Source organism: Ursus arctos, unplaced genomic scaffold, assembly GCF_023065955.2.
Source record: "Ursus arctos isolate Adak ecotype North America unplaced genomic scaffold, UrsArc2.0 scaffold_11, whole genome shotgun sequence".
NCBI classification, from domain to species: Eukaryota; Metazoa; Chordata; class Mammalia; order Carnivora; family Ursidae; genus Ursus; species Ursus arctos.
Window position 1 is genome coordinate 12935420 of NW_026622775.1, and position 26758 is coordinate 12962177.

The 26758-nt window shown below is 34.8% G+C and overlaps 1 protein-coding gene across 1 annotated transcript; it reads left to right on the forward strand.

Annotated features, from left to right (window-relative positions):
- The first annotated feature begins 1 nt into the window (after position 1).
- Positions 2-25657, forward strand: METTL14 (methyltransferase 14, N6-adenosine-methyltransferase subunit). The gene is made up of 11 exons (XM_026499237.4): positions 2-225; positions 3917-4005; positions 4863-4950; positions 7862-7942; positions 8308-8395; positions 12525-12615; positions 13872-14013; positions 18741-18833; positions 20374-20490; positions 21595-21805; positions 24141-25657. The coding sequence occupies exons 1-11, from the start codon at positions 160-162 to the stop codon at positions 24443-24445; spliced, it is 1371 nt and encodes a 456-aa protein (XP_026355022.1). The 5' UTR covers positions 2-159; the 3' UTR covers positions 24446-25657.
- The last annotated feature ends 1101 nt before the right edge of the window (positions 25658-26758 follow it).

Sequence of the window (26758 nt, forward strand, 5' to 3'; positions counted from 1 at the left end):
TGGCCGCGCCGGAAATACCTATTGAGAAAAGGCTAAGGCATACCCGGTGCTTGAAGATCCCGGTGAATCTTGTGTTCCACAGACTCAGAAGAAAAATCGGGAGGTTACTCTTCCTCTAATTGTCAGGTTCTCGGGGCAGTGGGAAACAGAAGTTGGGACATGGACAGCCGCTTGCAGGAGATCCGGGAGCGGCAGAAGTTACGGCGACAGCTCCTTGCGCAGCAGGTCCGCGGCCGAGGGAGGAATCGAGAATGCGCGTGCGCGGTTCCCATGTCCTCCCCCTCCCCCTCTTCTCTGTCTTTGCCTGCCCACTGCGGTGCATACTTTCCTGGTCCCGCGACCCTGATCCCAGGGCCTACCTGCCTTTCTTGTTCTTAACTTCATCAGTACCCCGAATATTCTCCATTCTGTGCCGCGGTCATTGTGTTGCTAAAACGAACGCCACGACTGATCTTCAGCAACCATTATGGAATGCGCAAGTGTCTGGCGCGTGGCTCAATGATGGGGATGCAAAGCTTTGGTCTTTGTAAATAAATTACCGTAGTTCCTGCAAGGAAAAGTGACTTGTTACCCCTTAAGTTTCTCTAAACTATTTAAATGGTCTTCTCTGTCTTGCCTTTCTTCTTAGCACCTGCTTCTTGAGATTGTGGCTTCCTTGTGAGACAGATTCTTAGTGTTTTCTTTGGGATTATGTCTAAAGACTGCATTAGAAATAGCCTGAGTGTAAATTTTAGTTTGTGCATCTTGTGTGTTGCAGTCCTCTGTGCCAAGTACGGTATCTTCGTCATCACCCACCGCTAATATTTGAATTCTTACTCTCTATCAGTCACAGCAAACCCTTGAAATAGGTATCATTAACTTCACTTACCGAATAATGAAACAGACTAGAGAGGTTAAGTAATTTTTGCCCCGTGTCACTCACCGCCAGGCCAGAAAATTGAACCCAGGTTTGTTTCTCCAAAGCTTGTCTTCACTGCTTCTGGTGTGTAAGTTAACACTTGATTAGGAGAGTACACATGCAGAAAATGCAGATGTACCCTTCTACTTGAAGTCAGAGTTTGTGTTTCCCATCCTACCATTCCTATCAGGAAAAGCGATGGAGGAAATACTAAGAGGTTTTAATGAGGCATCTTACTGTTATTTTTCTCCGTAATGAATCGGTTTTAATAAATGAAAATTTGAAACCTATACTCTTATGATCTGATGGAAAGGTTTATGGTATAGTGTTAAAAATGTGGGAATTTGGAATCAGATCTCTTATGTCCCTCTGGTATTATGATCTGGGCCAAATCAGGTATCTTTTCCAAGCCTTCTTTTTCCCACCTTCTTTTATCATGTTGTCTTCAAAATATTCAGTAGCTTTGTTACCACTAAGTAGGGTTCTTATTTTTTGGTTTCAAATTCTTAGACTCAAAATGCATTCATAATTACTATATACCAGGGGATCTAGTAGCCGTTGGCAATTCAACTGTGAATAAAAAGTAGTCCCTACCCTAAAAGAGCTTGCACAGTGCATAAAGTGTAATAATGGGTGCTGTTTATTAAGTACCTTCAATGAATCAAGACTCTGCTAAGCTTTTTATATACATTATCTTTAGTCATACAAGTCAGATGCTTTTTGCATCTTATAGATGCAGAAAATAGAGCTCAAAGAATTTAAGTTACATGCTGAAGTCCACAAAGTTTGTAAGGTTACAAGTTGCAGTTTTAGGTCTTTCCATGCCCTTTCCGGTACACTAGCTGCTCCCTAGTCTTCTAGTTGCTTAGGAGCCATTCCACTTAAGTAAGGATGTCTGATATAATCAGTGACAGACCTCCACTTTACCAACTAATTTCAGCCTTTCTTTCAATTGCTTTTCTCTATATGAACAACACAGACTGATTTATTACTCTGCAGAACGTGATTTGTGCAATTTATACTTTATGATTTTTAAAAAATTGTCCTTCTTCCTTTCTGATTTCTGTCCATCCACTGGACAGAACTTTGTAATGAAAGCTATCTTGATCTCTCTGGCTGAGGGTCTTCTTCCACCTGGCTTTCGTTGTCCTTACTGTTGAGTACACTACTTACGTTACTTACTGTTATACAGAATATGAACATCAGCAATTTACACCTGCTTTTTACTTAGCTGTAGCTTTATTCCAGAAAAATCGTATATGCTTTCAAATGATGCCAAATTGTTCTAATTATTCAAATAATGTATTTAGTGCTTCCATAATGAAAAATCTGTGATTTACTTATCCCATCATTCCACAATTTTTTTTGTTTTGGAGCATGAGAGGACAATTATATATATGAGCAGAATTTTGACTTAAAGCATTTCTATTGTAATACATTGTATTCTAATGTAGTAGGAAATCTAATTGGTTCATTCAAATATTGAGCATCTACTCTGAGTCTGGCATTATGCAAACTGTTGAACTTGTCAAGAAGACAAGAGTTCATCTCCTTAGGGAGCTTACATGTCACTTGGGGAGAAGTAAACAAAAGTAAAGATAAAATAATTGAAGTGTAAAATAAAATAATTGGAAGTAGTGATAAAGACTATGAAGCAGTATAAACAGGGAGTAAGCAAAAGTGAAACATAAAATAATTGAAAGTTGTGTTAAGTGCCATGATCCGAATAAGGAAATGAGATAAAAAGGAGAAAAGTAGAAGGAGGCTACCTATTCTATGTACTCCTTGAAGAAATCACTTGTACTCATCTCAGACCTGAAGAGAGAGGAGTCAGTCATGGAAAGGTTAGAAATCATTTTAACTATGGGAAGTAGATGTGTCTTCTAACTAATGAGAATAGGGTTCAGGAAGATTTTATGGAAGATTTAAAATATCAGGAACATTTGATATATTGGAAGAGATTTATCATTGGAGAAACCTTAGGGGAGTCATGAAGTGGGCAAACTAAAAAGGCAGTGGTAATTGTTTAAGATCAAGGCTAGGGACTTGTACCTCTGATATTTCAGTATATTTCCTTTCCTGAGCTAAAGGGACTATTTTTTTTTTTTTTTGAAGATTTTATTTATTTATTTGACAGAGAGTGAGAGAGGGAGCACAAGCAAGGGGAGTGTAAGAGGGAGAACCAGGCTTCCCGCTGGGCAGGGAGCCCAATGCAGGGCTCGATCCTGACACCCTGGGATCATGACCTGAGCCAAAGGCAGACGCTTAACAACTGAGCCACCCAGGCGCCCCTAAAGGGACTATTTAATGCAGATTTCCTCATGTCCTTCATATACTTCAAAATATACAATAGTTCCTCATGGCCTATAAATTGCATTCTGCAGTTGTTCATTTGACTTTTAAAGGTTTCCGTGAACTGATCCCATTCTGTGTAGCCAGCTTATCTCAACTAGTTATTTGTTGTATTTTGCAGAATTTCCCCAGCTGCCAAACAAAATTTGCATTACCATTTTTTAGGTATTATTAAAATTCAGTATTGTGCCTATAAATCATTGTATAAAGACTTGAATAAAACTGGATAGATATTACAGCACGAGATAAATGAGGTATAATATATGAGCTGATGGATGCAAAGTGTTAAAGCCTACCACCCTATATACACTATATGTTAGCTGCTTTTTTTGATGTTATTGCTACTACTACTAAATTATGTTTTATTATTTTCTTAAAAAGTAGAGGGTTGGCTAAAATTGTCTTAATTTCAAACATAACTGAAAGTATAAAATGCTCGCTAGCTCTCATATTTGTTCCTAATTAACATGGTTTTGTTCCAAGGTATTTCCTGTTTTTCCTGCACAGTAATTAATCCATTTGCCTGCTGAGGTAGTTAGGGCTTTGTTTTCGGTTTTTTTGGTTTTTTTGTTTTTTTTAATACCTGATATATTAAATATTGCTGCAGAGGCTGGAAAGGCTATCCAATGCATTATGATCTGATTTTTGGTTTTTGTCTTTCCTCAGTTGGGAGCCGAAAGTGCCGACAGCATTGGTGCTGTGTTAAATAGCAAAGATGAGCAGAGAGAAATTGCTGAAACAAGAGAAACTTGCAGGTCAGTTGAATAATTTTTTTAATGACATGTTAATTTTGTGAAAGGGTTATTTATTTTTTTAAAGATTTTATTTATTTGAGAGAAAGGGGGAGAGAGAGAGAGAGAGGGCAAGAGGAGGAGGGAAGAGGGGAGGGAAAGGGACAAGCAAACTACCCACCGAGCAGGGAGCCCGACATGGGGCTTGATCCCAAGACCCCAGATCATGACCGGAGCTGAAAGCAGATGCTTAACCAACTGAGCCACCCAGGTGTCCCTGGCTATTTTTTTGATAAACAAATAATCCTAGGTATAAAGTGTGTTGTTATGACAAGCGTCAAAATAACGATTTCAGAAATACTGGTTTTTAGTATTCATGAATTATGAAATACTTTCTGAATATAGTAAGTTCTCGTTCATAAAGTAGTTAGAAAATGGAATGTTAAACTAAGAGTTAGCTTACATACCATAAATAAATAATTATATTTACAAACTCTTGTAAAAGAAAACACACTTTGCCCTAAAAGTGGTATTCATTTGGTGGTTCATAGAGCACTGCAGAATTTTTCAGTATTCTGGTTATTAATTTGAGTGTCAATTTTGCTTAAGACAAATTAGAATGTTATATAATGTACAAGTCTCTTTTTGCCATACATCCACTATAAAAGCTTATTCGGTTGCTTTCTCATAAAAGTAAAATACAGAATTACCTGTCAGGTTGTACGATTTTTTTTTTTTTTTGATTTATAAACTGGGTGAATAGATACTATTTAATCAGAAAAAAATGTGCCTTGTTCTGTTTTTGTAAACTATTATTATTAATAGCTGCCATTTATGCATCTTTCTATATCTGTGTGTGACACTTCAGTTTTAATTTTCAGGGCTTCCTATGATACGTCTGCTCCAAATGCAAAACGTAAGTATCAGGATGAAGGAGAGACAGATGAAGACAAAATGGAAGAATATAAGGCAAGTAGAGAACAGGACAAATTTCTGGTCAAGAAAAATATAAATTATTACAATAATAGATTCTTTTTCTAAAATTTATTTTTATTTTTTTTAAAGATTTTATTTGTTTGAGAGAGAGAGAGCGTGCACAGAGGGAGAGTGTAGACTCCCCGCTAAGCAGAGAGCCCAACGTGGGGCTTAATCCCAGAACCCTGGGATCATGACCCGAGCTGAAGGCAGACACTGAGCCACCCAGGCGCCCCACAATAATAGATTCTTATCCAGGAAAGTAAATTGGATGAAAAGCTCAATTTTAAACTTTCTAAAATAATTGTCAGTCGCATAGGTATACAGGCACACCGTGGAGATACTGCAGGTTTGGCTCCAGACCACCACAACGACGTGTATATTGCAATAAAGCAAGTCAAATGAAATTTTTTGTCTCTCAGTGCATATAAAAGTTATATCTACACGATTTTATAGTCTGTTAAATGTGCAATAGCATTAATGTCTAATAAAACAAGATACATACCTTAATTTAAAAATACTTTATTGCTGGGACGCCTGGGTGGCTCAGTTGGTTAAGCGTCTGCTTTCAGCACAGGTCATGATCCCAGGGTCCTGGGATCGAGTCCCGCATCCTGCTCCATGCTCAGTGGGGAGTCTGCTTCTCCCTCTGCCTGCAGCTCCTCTGCTTGTGCTCGCTGTCTCTCTCTGACAAATAAATAAATGAAATCTTTAAAAAATACTTTATTGCTAAAAAATGCTAGCCATCATTTGAGCTTTTTAGCAAGTTTTACTCTTTTTCTGCTGGTGGAGGGTCTTGCCTCGGTGTTGCTGCAGCTTCCACGTGAGCACTTGCCACTTCGCCTTACACTCTGATGTGATGGAGGTGACTTCCTTCCTTAAACCTCATGAACCGACCTTTGTTAGCTTCAGACTTTTCTTCTGCAGCCTCCTCACCTCTCTCAGCCCTCATAGAACTGAAGAGAGTGAGGACCTTGCGCTGAATTAGACTTTGGCTGGAGGGAATGTTGTGGCTGGTTTGATCTTCTTTCCAGACCAATAAGCTTTTTCCATATCAGAAATAAGGCTGTTTTACTTCTTATCATCCATGTGTTTACTGAAGTAACATTTTTAATTTCCTTCAAGAACTTTTCCTTTGCATTTCTTTGCATAAACAACTTAGCTGTTTGGCACAAGGGACCTAAGCTTTGGCCTGTCTCAGATTCCACATGCTTTCCTCATTAAGCTTAATAATTTTTAGCTTTTGATTAAAAGCGAGAAATGTGCGATTCTTCCTTTTACTTCAATACTTAGAGGACTTGTAGGGTTACTGATTGACCTAATTTCAATATTGTATCTCAGAAAATAGGGAGGCTCAAGGCGAGGAAGAGAGATGAGAACCACCAGTTGGTGGAACAATCAAAACACAACACTTATTGATAAAGTTCACATCTTGTATGGACACGGTTCAGCGTGTCCCAGAACAATTACAGTAGTAACGTCCGAGATCACAGATCACTGAACACCGTAACAAATATGGTAATGAAGAAGTTAGAAATTTTGCAAGAATCACCAAAATGTGACATAGAGACATGAAGTGAGCAAATGCTGTCAGAAAAATGGTGCTGGGGCGGCTGGGTGGCTCAGTCGTTAAGCGTCTGCCTTCAGCTCGGGGCGTGATCCTGGCGTTCTGGGATCGAGCCCCGCATCAGGCTTTTCCACTGTGAGCCTACTTCTTCCTCTCCCACTCCCCCTGCTTGTGTTCCCTCTCTCTCTGGCTGTCTGTCTGTCAAATAAATAAATAAAATCTTTAAAAAAAAAAAAAAAGAAAAGGACTTGCTCAATGCAAGGTTGCTACAAACCTTCAATTTGTAAAACATGCAATATCTTCAGAGTGCAATAAATTAAAGCACAATAAAATGAAGTAGTCCTGTAACCAACTCAATTAAGATCTTTATTTCAGTTTCCTCATTTTAATGTAACATGTGATGGATATAAAGCATAATGCCTAGTAAGCATTGGACAATAATACTCTTAAGTAAGACTAAGGAGGTAGGTGTATCAGAAACTTTGGATAATTGGATCACATTTTGAGTGGCTATAGTAATGTCTTTTTTGAGATATGTTATTCCATGTTTATTATGTAGTGTAGTACAGTTAAGATATTTTGAGAATCCATGGGCTAGACAACAATGTAAAACTGTTTCTGAAAGACCGAAGGAAAAAACACAACTTCTAAACTTATAGTTACAATATTTAGTTGAAAAGAAAGTATTATAAATGAAAAACCTATCTCCATTTATTTCAAGTTAATTGTTGCACAACTATATTTAATAGAGAAGAGAATGCATAGTTTCAGTAAGTCTCTAGGAAGTTCAGTGATACAATGGCTTAATCTCATAAATACTTTTTTGTGCATTGCATTTTGGTATATGCTAGTATGCAACTTAAATATTAGTGATTATTGTTATCATTTTACTTCATTTGCTTATTATATAAATATGTATATTTAACCATGTATATTTTCTGGTATTTTAACATTTTTGATCTATAAAAATAGAAGTTTCATATGGTTTTTAATAGAAATAAAATTGCCCCATTGGTGATTATATCTTTCATGATTTGAGCTAAATTCTAATATTTATAGTATGAGATAAATAATATTAGACAATACAGTCAATAAAATCAGTAGTTACAGACAGGTATTTATTGATGAGAATGAAAATGAAAAGGAAATTTTTATTTATTGTAAAAATAGATAATGATAAGAATGCAAAGACTTCAGTATTTGACTTTAATGATAATTTGAAAAATTATGTCTTAGGGAAATGAAATATTTATATTGAATCTTAGTACTCAAGATATCATAAATATATAAAATATTCCTCCTATATATAAAATGTCTATTTAATCTTCCTTTTCCAAGGATGAATTAGAAATGCAACAGGAAGAAGAGAATTTGCCTTATGAAGAAGAGATTTATAAAGATTCTAGTACTTTTCTTAAGGTAAATAAATTTTCATATCATAACTCTTCACATTTCAGCTCTATGCATGAAAAAATTTTAAATACTTATTATTTTCAATATTTTTTCAGTTACTAAGAAATCATTATTATAAAGTAAAAATCATTTAAAATTATTCTTCAAATAGTCTTCTGATACTTGGCTATTTAGGCTGAGATAATGCTATATCAATGTCTATAGCTACTAAAAAGTAATAGTGTCATTTTAGTTGTGTTTTCAAATATTACTAATTTTTTAAACCTGTATATCAATTTTATTTTGTATGGCTTCATAATAAATAAAATACAGTGTTAGTTTATCTGCCATTAGAGTAAATGCTCTTAATTTAATTTTGACTTTTTCTTTAGGGAACGCAGAGTTTAAATCCCCATAATGATTACTGCCAACATTTTGTAGACACTGGACATAGACCTCAAAATTTCATCAGGGATGTAGGTATGTTAGATTTGTTGGGAATATGCTGTTGCTAACTCTTGATTACATACATGTACTTTATCCATTTTGTGGATAATGTCTAACAAAATTATTTTGCCTGGCTTGGCTTTTCTAATTCCAAAATTATTGTTCCTGGCTTCCTATTTCCATTTTCCATATTTCCAGTATGCCTTCCTTTTCCTTCCAGCAGTGTTCCTTTCTTCCTTTCTTCCGTCCTTCCTTCCTTCCTTCCTTCAGTTTGGTCCTTGCATTTTTATTTTACCTTTAATCATTCCCTCTTTGATGCTTTTCCTTTCATTTGTAGGCCTAATTTTCTCACCTATATTACTTTTTTCCTTCTCTCTAAAGAATTTAACATTTCTCGCAAGGCGGGTCTGTTGGCAACAAATGTCCTCAATTTTTATTTTTCTAAGAAAGTCTTTATTTCTCTTTTATTTTTGAAGAATAATTTCACAGAGTATAGAATTCTTGGCTGGTATTTTATTTCTTTCAACAGTTTAAATATTTCACTCCAAACTTTTCTTGCTTGCATGTTTCTGAGAAATTGGATATAATTCTTATCTTTATTCTTCTGTAGACGTGGAGTTTTTTTTCCTCTGGTTTCTTTAGGATTTTTTCTCTATCTTTAATGTTCTGTAGTTTGAAAATGATGGCTGTAGGTTTGGCGTTTTTTTGGCACTATACTGTTTGATGTTCTCTGAGCTTCCGGGATCTGGTTTGTTGTCTGACATTAATTTGGAGAAATTCTCAGTACTTATTATTTCAAATATTTCTTCTGTTCCTCTCTCTCGTTCTTCTGGTATTTCCATTACACACATTACATCTTTTGTGGTTGTCCCATAGTTCTTGAATTGTCTAGCTTTTGTTTTGTTTTGTTTTTTGTTTTTTCAGATTTTGTTCTCTTTGCTTTTCAGTTTTTGAGGTTGCTATTAAGATATCCTCAAGCTCAGAGGTTCTTCCCTCAGCCCCTGTCCAGTCTACTAAGAGGTCCCTCAAATGTATTATCCCTGCATTTTTAAAAACAGCTTTATTGAGATAATTCATGTACCATATAATTCACCCCTTTAAAGGATATAATATTTTTTTTTAGTAAATCCCGTTTGTGCAATCATTACCACAATCTAATTTTCATCTCTCCTAAAGAAACTCAGTACTCATTAGTAGTCAGCTCCCATTGCCTTCTCTTCATCTGTCCCCTAGCCTTGAGTAACCATTAACTGATTTTCTATCTCTAACAATTTGCCTATTCTAGACATTTCATGTAAATGGAATTGTACAAGGTATGGTATTTTGTGACTGGCTTCTCTCACTTGGCACAATGTTTTCAAGGGTCGTTGATACTGTGGCACAAGCCAGTTCTTCGTTTATTTTGACTGCGAAATAATATTCCATTGTATGTATATATCACATTTTGCTTATCCATTCATTTGGGTTGTTTCCACTTTTTGGCTGTTATAAACAATGCTGCATGAATATTCATGTAAAATTCTTGTGTGAACATATGCTTTCATTTCTCCTAGGCATATATCTAAGAGTGGAATTTTTGGGTCATGTGTTAATTCTGTTTAACTTTTGGAGGAACTGCACAATTGTTTTTCAAAGCAGCTGTACCATTTTACATTCCTCCCAACAATGTATGAGGGTTCCAGTTTCTTCCCATGCTTGACATTTACTATTACCTGTCTTTTTAATTACAGTCATCCTAGTGAGTATGAAGTGATAATTTCGCTGTGATTTTGACTTGCATTTTCCTAGTGATTAATGATATTAGGCATCTTTTCATATGTTTGTTAGCTGTTTAAATACTTACTTTGGAGAAGTATCCAAACTCTTTGCCTATTTTTTAAGTGGTTATTTGCGTTTTTATTATACATTATAAGAGTTTATATTCTCAGTCCAGGTCTCTTATCAGAAATATGATTTGGAAGTATTTTCTCCCATTCTGTGGGTTGTCTTTTTAGTTTCTTGATGGTATCATTTGCAACACAAAAAAATTTTAATTTTGATGTCATCTGATTTATTTTTTCTGTGTTGCTTGCAAGCCATATTATTGAAGTAGAAACTGATTTTGGTGTTTTCATGAGCAAAATTTAGCTGTAGCATAAAAAGTTGTGATAATGCTAAGTGAAATAAGCCAGTCACAGAACAAATACATAAATACTTAGGTACCTAAAATAGTATCTGTAATATGATAAATACTTACACTTTTATGAAGTAAATAGTCAAACTCCTGGAAGCAGAGAACAGTGGTTTTCAGGGGCTGGAGGAAGGGGAAAATAGGAGGTTGTTACTGAATTGATACAAAGTTTCAGTCATGCAAGATGAATTCGTTCTAGAGATCTCTATAGCATAGTGCTTATAGTCAGCAATGCTGTGGACTGTAGTCAATAAAACTTTAAAAATATGTTAAAGGTAGATCTCATCTTAAGCATTATCACACATGCACGTGCGTACACGCGCGCTCACACACACACACACCCAGAAGAACACAAGAAAACTTTTAGAGGTGATGGATATGTCCGTTGCCTTGCTTGTGATGATTTCACAGGTGTATGTATATGTCTAAATTCATCAAATTGTATACATTAAATATGTGTGTTTTTTATGTATCAGTTATACTTCAGTAAAGGGTGTTTTTTATGGTAGTTGTATGACTGAATTTCAGTATCCACCTTTCTGCTTTTAAGATACTTATTTCCCTACAGCAAAGATAAAGTACTTAGGAAACTATTATGGATTGAGAAAAACTTGCACTTTCTGTTTTATAGAAGAGTGAGAACCAATTCTACTGTGATTTAAAACCTGACTATAATAAAATCTTTAAACTTGTTTTATTTGCAGTTTGTTTTATAAGCACTGATTGAAGAGGCTTTACAGAATCTTTCACTTTTACTCTTTGATATTAAAGTTATTAATATCTGTACTTTTGGTTTTTAAATTAAGATGCTTACAGGATTTATATTGTTAGGAATATGTTTCTTGGGGGGGGTTCCAAATAAAAACTTTTAGGAATCTTTGATATTCAAAGCCCTACTTATCCCTATAGCTGTTTAAACAAGCATTATGCTGCTTTACCTAAAATCTCTTCTGAGCTCAAAGATCCAAAATATTTTTGAGGACACGGGAACAGTGAGTCTCCTGTTTTTAAAAATCCTTGTAGGACTTGTCCATGTTTTTTAAGATCTTTTTTTTTTTTGAAGATTTTATTTTTATTTATTCGACAGAGATAGAGGCAGCCAGCGAGAGAGGGAACACAAGCAGGGGGAGTGGGAGAGGAAGAAGCAGGCTCATAGCGGAGGAGCCTGATGTGGGGCTCGATCCCACAACGCCGGGATCACGCCCTGAGCTGAAGGCAGACGCTTAACCGCTGTGCCACCCAGGCGCCCCATGTTTTTTAAGATCTTAAGCCTGAAAATATATGTGAGGACTTGGTTGATAATGATGTGGAGATGTGAAATCTTTAAAATTATAGATATTGATATATAAGAAATACTTGTGGAGAAAACAACTTGTCTTGGAGGTGAGAGGTAGTCTACTATTAGGGACTCATTATCTTCTTTACTAGATTTGTTCCAGGATTGTGTTCATGAGCCATAGCTAATTAATTAAAGATCATCAGCAGTGTTTCTCTCACCTTTAAGTATTGTTTTTCTATATGTAATCATAAGAAAGAAAAGAAATACTCATTTTCTCTGCTTTTGATAGCTATTTAAGAAGCTAAGTACAGACCTCAATAATCACTAGATTCTTAAGGAGAAAGAATTCTTTTAGCTAATAGAAAGGGGGAAGAACATGGTAGAAGAAGGCAGTTGTTCTTTTCCTTCCCTGAATGAACAGAATGGCTTCACTTAATGCTGTGAGCAGATTTAACTTAAGTATGAGAGATTAAATGGTTTATCGATTTGGGCTTTAGAACATCTGGGTTTTTGCCTGCATATGGGATTAAGGTCATTAGATGTGAAATATATATATGAAATATTTAAAAAATACTCAAAATTAACTTTTTTAAAAGGACATGAGAATAAAGTAGTGATTGTGTATTGTTTTGTTTTCCTGAGAGGGCTCATAACCTTTGAATTCACTGGTATTAACTTCAGCTGTATTGAAATTTAGTACTTTTTGTCCTCAGGTTTGGCTGACAGATTTGAAGAATACCCTAAACTGAGGGAGCTCATCAGGCTGAAGGATGAGTTAATAGCTAAATCTAACACTCCTCCTATGTAAGTCTGTTTTTTCAGTCACTTTTTATTCCAACTCAGGCTTAAAATAGCAGTCTTTTATCCTATTACCTTTCTGTTTGAAAAAAAAATTCAGCACCTATACAATGTTAACAGACTGTTTTCTTCTGTATGGTAAAATAGATTCGTTTGACATTCCAGTGCTGAGTGCACTAGTAGGTTCTCATTTTATTTTATTTTTTTCAGTTTTCTAGACATATTTTTTTCAGTTTCTAGATAATTTCCTTAAAGTGTCTTTAAATGTTTTTTTCTTAGAAAAATCATTCATGTTTTTGTATTCTTGAGTTTCTTAAAATGTTTTTAAATGACTTTTCCTCTCAAAAAGCAGTTTATTTATTGAAGGAAGTTTAGAAAACTTAGATGAAGGAAAAGAAGAAAATAAAAATTAATTATAACTCAGCATTCAGGGATACTATTCTTAACATATTGGATTATGAAAATTCATTAACCTTTGCTAAACAGAATAATGTTTTCCTCAAAAATGTGCAAAAAGTCTTTGAAATTGGAAAATCTACTTAATTCACATTTAGCTTACTTAGAACATTTTATACATTTAACAGTTTGCTAAAATGTATACTGTTAGTCATTAGAACCACCACAAAGAAGTCCAAGTGTGTGGAGAAAAATATTATCAGATTCTAGTATTATTCCAATTAAAAAAAAACTCTTGAAGTATGTTATACTTAAATTACTTTCATACTATGTGTAAAAAACCTTTCAGTAAAGGCTAGTCGTAATTTATACTAGGTAGCCAGAAAAGGCTACTAATATAAACAATTTTATTAACAAATCAATAAAAGAAAATTATATCCATCTTTAGAAACAGTTTTTTAGAGGGAGGATTTTAAAGCTAACAAATAGTTTTTCTAACTTAACAATTAAGAAAAAAAATAATGTGGTAGTCTTTAGGAAATTCAGATGATGATGAAATGGGGCTCAGAGACTTACGTACTAGTATGGATTTTCAATTTAAAAATGAGAGAAGTACATTCTTGACGTACATGGGGAAAATATGATTTTAGTTTGTAGCGTGATTATATCCATCTTCTAGAGAAGAGTGTTGGAAGATGGTTTACTGTCTATACTGAAGAAAGATACTCCTGCATAAAAAAGTATTCAGTAATTAGTTTATGATTACTTTGTAAACAGTATTTAGTAATATTTAAGAAATTCCTTTCATTATCATCTGTAAGGTATTTGAAAATCTCTTAGTCATTTTTTATGCCTTAATCAAATAGGTACTTACAAGCAGATATAGAAGCCTTTGACATCAGAGAACTGACACCTAAATTTGATGTGATTCTTCTGGAACCCCCTTTAGAAGAATATTACAGAGAAACTGGCATCACTGCTAATGAAAAATGCTGGACTTGGGATGATGTATGATGAAACTTTCTACATTGTAATTATTTATTTTTCAAATGAATATTTGATGAGAAGATTATAAATATTCCTATCTTTTTAGGAATCATAAATATGTAGTATATAATGTGGTGGAAGATCCCGGGTACATTGACAGATATTACACTATCTTTGGTCTGATTCTTCTTTTTGGGGCAGAAGTTGAGCAGGTAGTGAATAAATAGTCCGTAGAAGCCTCATAGTTTCAGTCTTAGAGTCCTTGGATATATAGCTAGAAAAGTCTAAAGCCAGAATGATTGATAACTCTTTCTGCATTTGCTTAGTTTTAGTAAACATTAGAGTATAATACATTTATAGATATAGATATCTATATCTATATCTATATATATATCTATATAGATATAGATATATATACATGATTTCTTCTTTTCAAGGAACTTACAGTAAAATGGATAAAAAAGATACATAATTTCAGTATAATTGTGATAAAATTACATTTTCCTAAATAAAGGTAGGCAAGCTGATAACTTCAGTTAGTTACATAAAGTTACCTGTTTTTACCGATCAGTAACAAAAATAACAAATACTTACTGAGTACCACTCTGTGCTAGGCAATGTGGTAGGTACTGGAGATTCAAAGATGACTAAGACCTCGTACTTGAACTTAAGGAGCACGTAGTTTAATGGGATAAATATTAACCTAAACAGATAATTGCATTATTATTTTGTTCTGTAATAGAGGACTGACTGTATAAGATGATCTGAGAAAAACTGACCAAGCCTTGGAGGATGGGATACATGAACAAAGAGGGGGTGACACATTAACAGTATCAACAGACTAGTTGGAATTAGCAGATAAAGAAAGGGATGGTGATTCCAAATGGAAAGAACAGTAAGCGCAGAAGGGCTGGAGGCAAAGAATATCTGGTTTGTACGTTGATGTTAGAACACAGTTTGGGCCTTTTTTGAGATGATGTCTTCATAGAAACTTACATTTTTATCCTGAAGACATTAAGGAGTCTTTGAAGAGCTTTAACCAGTTTAGTTAAATGTTCAGATTAGTGTGTGGAGGACGGAGGAATTTTTCCAGAGGAAAAGTCTGGAAAAGGGAGAGCAGTTAGAAGACTTGCAGCAGCCTAGTTAGGAGATGAAGGGACCTTGTATTGCAGTGATGTTAGTAAGAACAGAAAGGTGATAAATTCAGTAATGTTTAGTAGATACTGTGGTGAGATCTAGTGATTGGAATGAGAGGGAGAGTTAAGGATGACTCACAGGTGTGAGTCTTGGCGTAAGTGTGTTGAGTTTTCACCAGTTGAGGAAGAGTGAACTTAAGAAGAGCTGGATTGGAGGGATTAGATCGTATTGAACATGTTGATTTTGAGGTGCATGTGAGACATCCATGTGGAGGTTGTAATAGGAATATATCATTCAAAGGACAGATCTGTGTTTCAAAATACAGATTTAGAAGATTAGCACATCAAGCCTATGAGAATAGTTGGATTTGTCCTGAGATAGTGTCTTAATTACGGTAACATGTGGATTGACAGTAAAGCCTCAGGAAATTTATACATTTAAGAGGCACATATAAAAGAGAGGTCAAGAGAATGGGTCAGAGATGAATAAGGAAAACCAAGAATATAAATGTCATAGGGGCCAAGGGAATAGGGTGTGTCAAGAAGAGAGTAGGCAGGAGTGTTGAGCACAGAAGGGAGGTCAGGAAAGAAAAGGACTGACACTGTAAGACTGGTGTTTCACAGGATACTGTGCTGAATCCTTGCATGTCCTCTTCTGAGTTAATGATAGTTACTGTAATTAATATTATTTAATCTTTAAGATACACCTCCAGTTTTTCCTCCTTGGAGCTTTTCCTTTTGTCTTCAATCCCTCTGACATTTTTTATTTACATTTTTATGGATCTTATCACTTTGAAAAAGGTTTTCCCATCCTCTGATGATAAATATAATTTGTGCTTATTGTTGAAATTCAGAAAGCTAACAGTATATAGTATTCTAAAGACAAAAGGTATAATACTCTTGATATTTATTGCTGGGAAGTTTTCTGGATAGGTTGCACAAATTTATGTTCCTTCCAGTAGTGTTTAAGAAATATCTGTTTAGCCATATCTTCATCAAAATTGATTAATAATATAAAAACAATCTTTGTGACTTTAGTAGAAAACAAAAAGAATATTGAAAAAATAAATCTCATGTCTTTGATTAGTATAGTTTATCCTTGAACAATGTGGATTTGAACTGCACGATTTCACTTCTATGTGTATTTTTTACAGAACAGTAGTGTAAATGTATTTTCTCTTCCTTATGATTTTCTTAGTAACATTTTCTTTAGCTTACTTTAAGTATAGAGTATAAAATACATATAACACACAAAATATGTGTTAATTGACTGTTTATGTTATCAGTAAGGCTTCCAGTCAACAGTAGGTATAAGTAGTTAAGTTTTGGGGAGTCAGAAGTTAAACTCACATTTTCTCTGGGGGGTATGGGTTGGTACCATTAGCCCCTGCATTGTTCATGAATCAACTGTAATTAGGCTGAACTTCTTTCTTCTCTGGCCAGTCTCTAAGGTTTGGTCAGTGAAGGCACAAGAGCTTCAATTATATGTGAGACTAACAGAGTTTTTGAAATAAAGAAGCTCCATTTTATATGCATATTCTTGATTTCAGTTTAATTTCACTGAACAGCTCTGGCTGGCATATTGAAATGTTTTATCTGACCCTAGAGCCCTAAGTTCTTAACCTATAGTGATGATATCCTCAAGAAAGTGCCAGTAGTCATTACATAAGATGTAAATAAGAAAAGTACTTGGATTTCACAGGTATTCTCTTTTCACATTAAAGAGTCATTAGTGGTCCATACATTTTGGTAAAGGACATAAGCACTTATTTAAAATACCAACAGTTAGCATTTAGAATTGCAGTGTCAAGAGAGCAATATGCTTAATGTTCTTCACTAATACGTGTCATCACTTATTTTTAGCGATTTCATGTATAAACGTGGGAAAATGTGTGTTACATATATACTTATTCATATTCCCATGAGAATATTAAATGAGCGATTTCAAGATTTAAAAAAAGGCAGAGTATAAAACTCAGTAGGTTTATAGATATTGTAACTTATTTCCATTATTACTGTCAAATGTTTTTTTATTTCGATTGTTACTATTTAGAGTAAGTTACTAAATGGTTACTAAAGTTAATATTTTTTAAATAAATGAAACATAGATATTTGCTTAAATTATGGTCTCTGAAACAACTGTGGCAGAAAACTAGAAGAAAAAATATTATATAAAATGGTTGGTTTTACAGTTTTTTATGTAACTGGAAATTTACAGATTTAATTATTGAACTTTTTTTTTTTATGTGATACACAAGGGAAACATACACATACAAGGGAACACATGCAAGGGAACAACACATTCAAGAGAAACAAAATTATAGATTACTTTTTTTTTTTAGTTTCAAGTTTTTATTTAAATTCCAGTTAGTTAACATATAGTGTAAAATTAGTTTCGGGTGTAGAATTTAGTGATTCACCACTTACATACAACACCCAGTGCTCATCACAAGTGCTCTCCTTAATACCCATCACCTTTTAGCTCATCCCCCACCCACATCCCGCCATCAGCCCTGTTTGTTCTTTCATCTGTTTTGTTTCCTAAATTCCACATGAGTAAAACCATATGTTATCTTTCTCTGACTTACTTTGCTTAGCATAATACTCTCTAGCTCCATCCATATCATTGCAAATGGCAAGATTTCACTCTTCTTTATGGCTGAGTAATATTTGATTTAAATATATATCACATCTTTATTCATCAGTTGGTGGACATTTGGGCTCTTTCCATAGTTCGGCTGTTGCTGATAATGCTGCTGTAAACATCGGAGTGCATGTGCCCCTTCAAATCAGCATTTTTGTATCCTTTGGGTAAATACTCAGTAGTGCAATTGCTGGATCGTAGGGTAGTTCTACTTTTAACTTTTTGAGGAACCTCCATGCTGTTTTCCAGAGTGGCTGCACCAGTTTGCATTCCCACCAACAGTGAATGAAGGTTCCCCTTTGTCCGCATCCTCTCCTGTTTTTTCTTGTGTTGTTAATTTTAGCTATTCTGACTGGTATGAGGTGATAACCTCATTGTAGTTTTGATTTGTATTTCCTTGATGATGAGTGATGTTGAGATCTCTTCATGTGGCTGTTGGCCATCTGTATGTCCCTTGGAAAAAGTAGACTGTATTTTTTTTTTGGCATTTCAGACTTAAAAGTGGTCATTATAATGAAATGTGCATATTGACTTATTTCCTATAGAACTTCTGTAGATACTGGAAACCAAATCTTCCCCAAACATTTGTTATATTTCATTTTAATTTTGCCCCTAATTTTGGAGTAATTTAACCTCTTCCTATTTCAGTTTCTTTTTCTGTAAATCATAAAGGGTTGCTTTCAGCCACATCTTATAAAATTCCATTATTCTATGAATATGGTCCCCATAACCTTTTTCTGTGTAAAATCAAGTCTCTGTGTATGTGTGTGCATATGTGTTTGTTTTCTTAATATAGAATAAGTAAACAGAATAAGTTGTAAGGATAAAATTTATTTTCTAATGAAAATTAGTACATTTAAAGAACACATCTACTGAAAGTACTGATAAATCTCAGTGGTTGTTCTTTTGGATTTAGGATGATTGGGAAACAAAATACTTTTATGGAGTATTGTTTTGTTTTCCTACAGATTATGAAGTTAGAAATTGATGAGATTGCAGCACCTCGATCATTTATCTTTCTCTGGTGTGGTTCCGGGGAGGGATTGGACCTTGGAAGAGTGGTAAGATGGTTTTTTTAAATTGGATTTTTAAATTCATAAGAAAAAATATAAAAAGTTTGAAGAGAGATGTTATTTTGTCCTTTGTTTCCTGAACAGTTGCTAAAATAGAGGGAAAAAAATATGTTCAGAAAAGAATGCGTGAAAGGCAGTACTCTTTAGTTAACTAGCACTAGGGTTCAATAGGTCAAAATATGATATGTTGCAACTTCAGGAGGAGAACAGTTTAGACATAAAAAGTACTCTTCTGAATAATAACTGCTGAATTCCAAATAGAAACCAAAACAAATTGGAAAAATAACACAGCACCTGGAACACATGGTTTGAATGATTGAATGAGAGTGAGAAAGAAGTTACGTAACACCTGTATTTGAGCATCTTGTAAAGTTTCCTGTATTTCAGAACTTTATTTTTTATTGCAATATTTTGGATTTCTAAATGGAAACAGAGTAACAAATGCTTTTTTAGCCAAGAATCACGGGAGCATGTGGCTATTAGAGGGCTTCATTCAGTTTTGGTCTCAGTTCTGCTGTCTAGCAGTGAAACTTTGGCCCCAAATTTAATACTGTCCTGTCTAGCTTCCCTGGCAGTCTTCCCACATGGGCTTTCGTTAAATTGATTGGGGCACAAGGGTCTCTCCATATTAGACCCTTGTGAAGTATAATGAATATCCAGTGCAAAACAGATAACTGGTGACAGGGACAGATACTTATCTTGATTTTTGAGATTTTAAAATAAAAATCCAAGTTCATTTTGAGGTGTTTCTCACTCTACACAGTAAAAGCATTCCTGAAATGAATAGTACCAACAATATTGTACTGGGGGGAAGGACATATCTTACGTTTTTATTCCCACCAGCTAGTCAGCAGCTCCATTGGGTAGTAGGCCCTCAATATGCCACTCTAAGCAATATATTAGCAAGTATTTATTACATGTTCTTATATAACAGATTCTGGGACACGAAGGGTCAGATCTCTATTTTCTAGATTGTATAAAGATGAAAGTACAGTTTTATCCAGTAATGAGATATACATAACAATTTTAAGGCTTTGAATTTTTTGAAGTTGTTAATATTAAATATATAAAAATAACATAAGACTCTCAGTTGAAAAGAAGCTATGGATTAGAATACTGTCAGTAGTCTTTAGCTTTGTCAGAGAATAGGAAATTGAGGTGCTAGGAATCAAATTATCTGTTGAATTTTATGATTAAAGAGAAACTGAGTATTTTATGATTTAAAACCCACTTTCTGTTGATGACAGTGGAAGGTAGTATTAAAGAATTGGAGTATAACTGTAATTCTGTGTTTCGATATTTAACATTATAGGTGATGTTAATATCCAAAATGTATCTATGCATTCTGTATAATGGCTGTATATTTAAAGACTGGTATTTCTTTTTTTCTATTTCTGAACTAAAAATTACTATGAGATCTTGGAATTTAGTGTCTCAAACCTCTAGGAAATTTTTTAATGCTGCTTTGTTATTTTAAGTATTGTTTACTTCTTTTAGCTAAGGATTTTTTTAATTCTTTCATTTCTAGTGTTTACGCAAGTGGGGTTACAGAAGATGTGAAGATATTTGTTGGATTAAAACCAATAAAAACAATCCTGGAAAGACTAAGACTTTAGATCCAAAGGCTGTGTTCCAGAGAACAAAGGTTGCCTTTACTGTTTTGTTTTATTTTCATTATTTTCCCTCAAGCTTTTCCAAATGACTGTATACTGTTTAATTTTGGTAGAAATGTTCTTTCTTACAAATGGCATTGAACATTATAGTAGTACATCCAGTTTAATTTTAAAATATTTTAATCACCATTTTAGATCAACCTTCACTGTGTTGGAGAAGGTAATATGTATTCTTGTGTGTCCTAAACTGCTGTAATTCTAAGTCAGTATGGACTTTTGGTACCTCTGACCCCTCCAGATTTTTTCCCTTTCTCTGGGCCCAGAAAAAAGAGATGGCGTCAAGACTCTCACGGCTGGCTGGCTTAGAGGCATATTATTTCCTTCTCTTTTTCCTACATAAGAATCCTAAGAACCTACACAAGAACCCCTGAGAACCTCTGCTCCATACAACTGCCCTGGTACTATCAGGCTTTAAAAGTTTGTCCTCCAGTCTCTCACTCTTTAGGGAGAAACTGGTGGGAGAGTCTTTCTTTTTAAGGGTTTTTTGACTGGAAAATTCTTTTGAAGGGAACCTAAGTTACCCTTGCCATGGTTCATGGAGTCAAGTGAGAGATTAAATTTATTCAACCCATACTCCTGCCATTTGGATTAAATAGAGAAGGTCAAAAAAACAAACTAGAAAATTCTTTGATTTTCTCATGTTGAGTAATTAGAAGTCTGTATACATGAATAAAGTCCTCTCTCCATATAAAGAGGCTTATATCTTGTATATCGTTTTGATCTTAGATCATATATGAGGCCCAGTATAACATTATTTTAAGATTCCAAGGTCAAGTGCCATGCTTCCATAACTGGTGAAAACAAGTTATTATCTAGTGTTGCAGAGGAAAAGACTCTGTGGTCATTGACACAGTTCTAAAACATCATGGCCCCAGATTTAATACTGTCCTGTCTAGCTTCCCTGGCAGTCTTCCCACATCCAGAGATCTAGGTTTTCCTATTGTATTTTTGCCCATAGAACTATTTCCCAAAGATTTGGAGAAATGAGTTTGTTTTGGAATTGGGGACATCAGAATGTAAAACATTAGGAAATATGACTACTGATGAAGAGACTAATTGCTCTTATTGTTATTTAGGAACATTGCCTTATGGGGATCAAAGGAACTGTTAAGCGTAGCACAGATGGGGACTTCATTCATGCTAATGTTGACATTGACTTGATTATCACGGAAGAACCTGAAATTGGCAATATAGAAAAGCCTGTAGAAATTTTTCATATAATTGAACATTTTTGCCTTGGTAGAAGACGCCTTCATCTGTTTGGAAGAGATAGTACAATTCGACCAGGTAGGACCTCAGGAAATCTTTAAAAAACTTGATGGCCCCTGGGGATATAGGTGTCAAGAAATAGTATACACGGCTGTGTAAAATAAAATTCTTATGACATGTTTGATTTCTCTTGCTGTACTTCAGATATGCCAAGCTCATTCTTTTCTCTTCATGGTCCTCTCCTTTCATTCGAATACCTGCCAGATCTTTTCTCACAACTCTGTCTAAACTGGCCACCTTCCCATTCCATTGCCCTCCTTCCTCCTTCCAGCACTCTCTTTCCCCTTACTCTGTTTTCTTTTTCTTCATAACACTTATCATTAGATGAATTGCAGGTTCATTTGGGCATACGTTCTAGTCAGTTTCTCCAGCGTGGAGTCTCATGAAAGGCAGAGGTTGTCTTATTCACTTCTTTCTACCCAGCATTCGGATCATTCAGTAAATAACGTGTTAAAGAAATGCAGAAGTGAATGGTTAAATAATCCTGCAGACAATAACCATACATTTGTGAAATACAATTCTTGGCTGTATTAGAAACTAAAATACCTAGCGTGTTTGCTTACATTTATAGTGGTGGTGTCTTTTCAAAATTTTAACTTTTTATGAAATCAATACAATGTGAATTTATACTTTGAAAAAAAATGAGTAGAAAATAATTAGACTGTTTGGACAAAGATTTTTTCTTAGAGGGCACAGCTTTTCTGTACAGAGTGTCATTGAAATATAAGTATATTCTGTTTCTTTTATTGCTTTCTCAGAAAATGTAAAAGTAGCACTGCTTTATTCATGATACATAAAATCAGTCTCTTTGCCTTAGCATGTTAGAAATCCAGTTTAAAAGTGAAAAGAGCCAGAATCTTGTTTTCAACAGCCTAGATTTTATAAAAAGTAAGAAAAGTTAAAGAATTTATAGTAGAATAATTGGCCATAAAAGTACCTAAGAATTTAGAAGAAACTCTGATTTTCATTCTAAAAAAAGTAATCCTTAAAGTTGCCTTAATTTGTCTGTATGACATAATCCATCCCTCATCTCTCTCCCTGCCCATCAGCTGTTTCTGTGTGCTTTGACGAGCACAGAAACTTGAAAATATTTCAGTTGTAGAAACTCAGGGTCTCAAATTTCATGAAATTATGTAAGATAATAAAGAGAAAAGTAAATAATTGAAAAATCAGTCTTTATTAGGATTTACAGTTAATCTGTAGTTTTTCCCATTCCAGATACAATTTAAACAGAAATCATCCTTACTATAAGCTAAGTTGTCTAGCAATGTAGCTGACAAAATTACCTTTGTACCGATAGAGGCACAACATGTAATAGAAATCCTGAGAAATTATTTTTATTTCACTTAAGATATAGATCTGAATTGGATGTTGAAGGATGTAATTTTCAACAAGTTGAAAGGATAGAATGGGCACAGAGGTGGAGTTTTGTGTTTGGTTTTTTTTGTTTGTTTTTTGTTTTTTTACATTATGATTTGTTTTTATTTTTTTATTTTCAGAGGTGGAGATTTGTATGCAGACAATTATAGTGATTCATTTTTTTTATTCAAATGAAGTTGTCATGAAAAGCATTAATGAAAAATGTGATTGGAAAGTTAGTTCAAGTTTCATCTTAAAAGACATTAGATACTATATATACGAATCTGTGCTTTGTGGAGAGCCCTAGAAGGTTAGGCAGAGAAGTAACATATTTTAAAGTTTGTTTTAGGCTTTCCACTTTCAGAGGAAGGAGAGTCTGGGAGAGCATTACAGTATATATGTGTGTGTCTGTGACATGTGTTGGGGGCTGGCCTAGCAGAAAAATAAAGGCTCACGTTTGAGGGTGACAGTAGATGTGGAAAAATGGAAATGAATAGGAGCAACGTGGTAGTTGAATTTCTAGCATCTATCAGCTGGGTTAATGTAGTGTTGAGAAGAGTAGAGGCAAAAGTTGATTCTAGGATTTTAATCAGATAACAATGGTATCATTTCCACAAGTAGGAAGGTTAATAAAATTTATTAAATTTTCACTGAGCCCAAACTCAATGTAGTGTGTAATTTTTTTGTAAGTGCTACTCTCACAGAATGTGAAACATGGATGGAGACAATGAGGAAGATAATTTACAAAAGTTAACATCATGCAGGTGAAATAAGATACATACATATGAAATCTATATAACCATGATTAAATGCCATGCGTTCTGTAAAAAAGATAAATATTGGGTGAGTGATAGGGGCATCTTTATTTTTTATTTTTTTATTTTTTTTGATAGGGGCATCTTTAAAAATGCATTAGAGATTTGCAGTAGCTCCTAAAGGATCAGTAAGAGAAATGGGGGGAAAAAAAGATAATCTTTCTTTCCCTCTATTTCAGGCTGGCTTACAGTTGGACCAACTCTTACAAATAGCAACTATAATGCAGAAACATACGCATCCTACTTTAGTGCTCCTAATTCCTACTTGACTGGATGTACAGAAGAAATTGAAAGACTTCGACCAAAATCACCTCCTCCCAAATCTAAGTCTGATCGGGGAGGTGGAGCTCCCAGGGGTGGAGGAAGAGGTGGAACTTCTGCCGGCCGTGGACGAGAAAGGAATCGATCTAACTTCCGAGGCGAAAGAGGTGGTTTTAGGGGGGGCCGTGGAGGAGCACACAGAGGTGGCTTTCCACCTCGGTAACTTTTTAAGACACCGATTTGTTAATGCCCCGATACCTTCTTCACTGCAGTTTGAATTCCAGTTGGGAGACTTTGTTTAGTACTCAGTTCCGGCTTGCACTTTGCTTTAACTTCTCTAAACTGCAGGAATATCTTAGCCAATCTCCCTCGAAGTTGTTACACATATTGTGTAGTTTTAATCCAGGAAAAACAGATCATCCTGCCTCTGGGCATGTGCATGTAACTTAACAATGAAACAAATACCTTCCTTTCAGAGACTAATTTGTTCTGATAGATTCCAACTAATTACAAAGGCTTTTGCTTTTTAGAAATAATTTAAGTGAACGGTAAAAAAGACCCAATCTGTAGTGTCATACTCGTGCCAAGAGCAGTTGATAATAGGCATCCTGCCACTGCTGTCATAGCAAACGGAAAGCTGTTGGGGAGCCTTGATAGAATGGAGTTGGGACAGATGGTTCAATTCTCTCAAAGTTTTAGCATTTTCTTGATGAAACAATAAAAAGAGACTTTTTTTTCTTTTCAAAAAGGTCTTATACTCAGATATAATTTGACTACTACAGAGAAATTGAGAGAATTTGAACAAAATCACCTCCTCCCAAATCTAAATCTGATAGGGGAGGTTGGCGCTCCCAGCGGTGGGCAGGGGAAGAGGTAGAATTTAGTAGGCAGCCTTAAAAAGAGAGAAAAAGCTCATCATCATTTCAGTTGCATAGCTACAGATGACTGTTAATCACACCTCTTAAGAAGCAAAGGAGGACAAATATCCAAGTGTTAGAACTTTGGTGTAGACTTGAACTTGGATTGACCTTCAAAGTAGCTTCATATTCCTTAGCAAAGTAAAAGAAATGAGGCAACAACAGAGCCCTGGTTATCAGGTGTTTGGGAGACTATAGTATTTGGTGATGAGGAAATGACATCTTCAAACTTGTAATGGACAAAACAGTATAAAAATCAATGATGGGAAACCCTCAACTTAAGACAGCTTAGAAAATGGAACTGCAGTTGCCTTTTATTAAAACCATATGGTGTGTGTTTTGAAGAGCCTGGTTTTGCAGATCAGTTGGCTGTATAAAACTTCCTGCTGTCGTTTCTCTTTCTATACTGTAACTCATGTTTTAAATGAATTCGATGAACGAAATACCATTGTTGTTCTTGAAAAATATATTTTTTATTTTGTGTATGATTTTTCTAATGAAACTTTAAACCTTTGAAATGTGGGAGTCTGTTTTCTGTAAGTGGAATTGCCTTTGTTACCAAATGAAAAAGGACTGATTTAAGATCAGACTTTTGTTTTGGTCTGTGATGCATGTTAGCAGCCATTCTCAGTTCTTCACAGGCTCGTGTTGTACCTAAAGTAAGGTCATATCACACGCACTAAAGATTCAGTGTAAAGATAAGGGCTGAATTACAGAAATGGGGTTGAGATCCTTAAAAGCCTGATGAATTTAACTTGTTCAACATTTTGGTACTTTGTAGTACAAATAGCATTTGACTAATGCCTTCCTTGATGTAGCTATGTAGATATGAATCACAGTTGGTTAGAATTTTTACTGAAATGATCCCATATTTTCAACTTCAGTAATTATAAAGTATCTAGAGATAGAACTGTAGTTGTCAAAGTTGACAAGAGAATAAAGAAGATGGTCTAATTGCCCGGTGTGGGTCTTTAGAAATATCAGCTAGGAAGTGACCCCGTCTAATAAATGAGACTCTCTAATGTGGTCCACACCCTGGGCCTAGCCAAGGGAAGGCAACATTCTTAGTGCCTACCTGGCCTAGTTACCTGTGAGATGTATATCATAATGTCATCTTACAGAGAGTTGGGAATGGCTTCTTTGTTGGTTGAATGGTAATTATGCCCACCATATTTAGAATACAGCAAATAAGAAAGGAGGAGGTAGTGGGGAAAATGCAAGGCCTAGAATTATCTCTCTGACAAAGTAATGTGGAATTTTTATAGCACAGGATGGCATTGACTCACTAGTTTTCTACCCTTCACTTTCAATAAAGGTTGAGGTATCATTTTTATGACAGAATCTTTATTCATTGAGGAAGAGTTTCCAATGAAAACTCACTAATTTGACCTCTTCTGACTTTTGATCATCTTTATATTTATTTACATGTCTTACATTTTCAAAAAATTATCTAGGAATTACCCAAAATAAGTTAATTTATAGTTGTTTCACTTACGGATTCCTTATTGGGGACAGAAACTAATAATTGTGAAATAACCTTAGCTTTTCCAGTTTAAAAGTTCTAAGATCAGCATACCTATTATACATAATTACAATCCTAAGTATTCCAGTCCAAATGT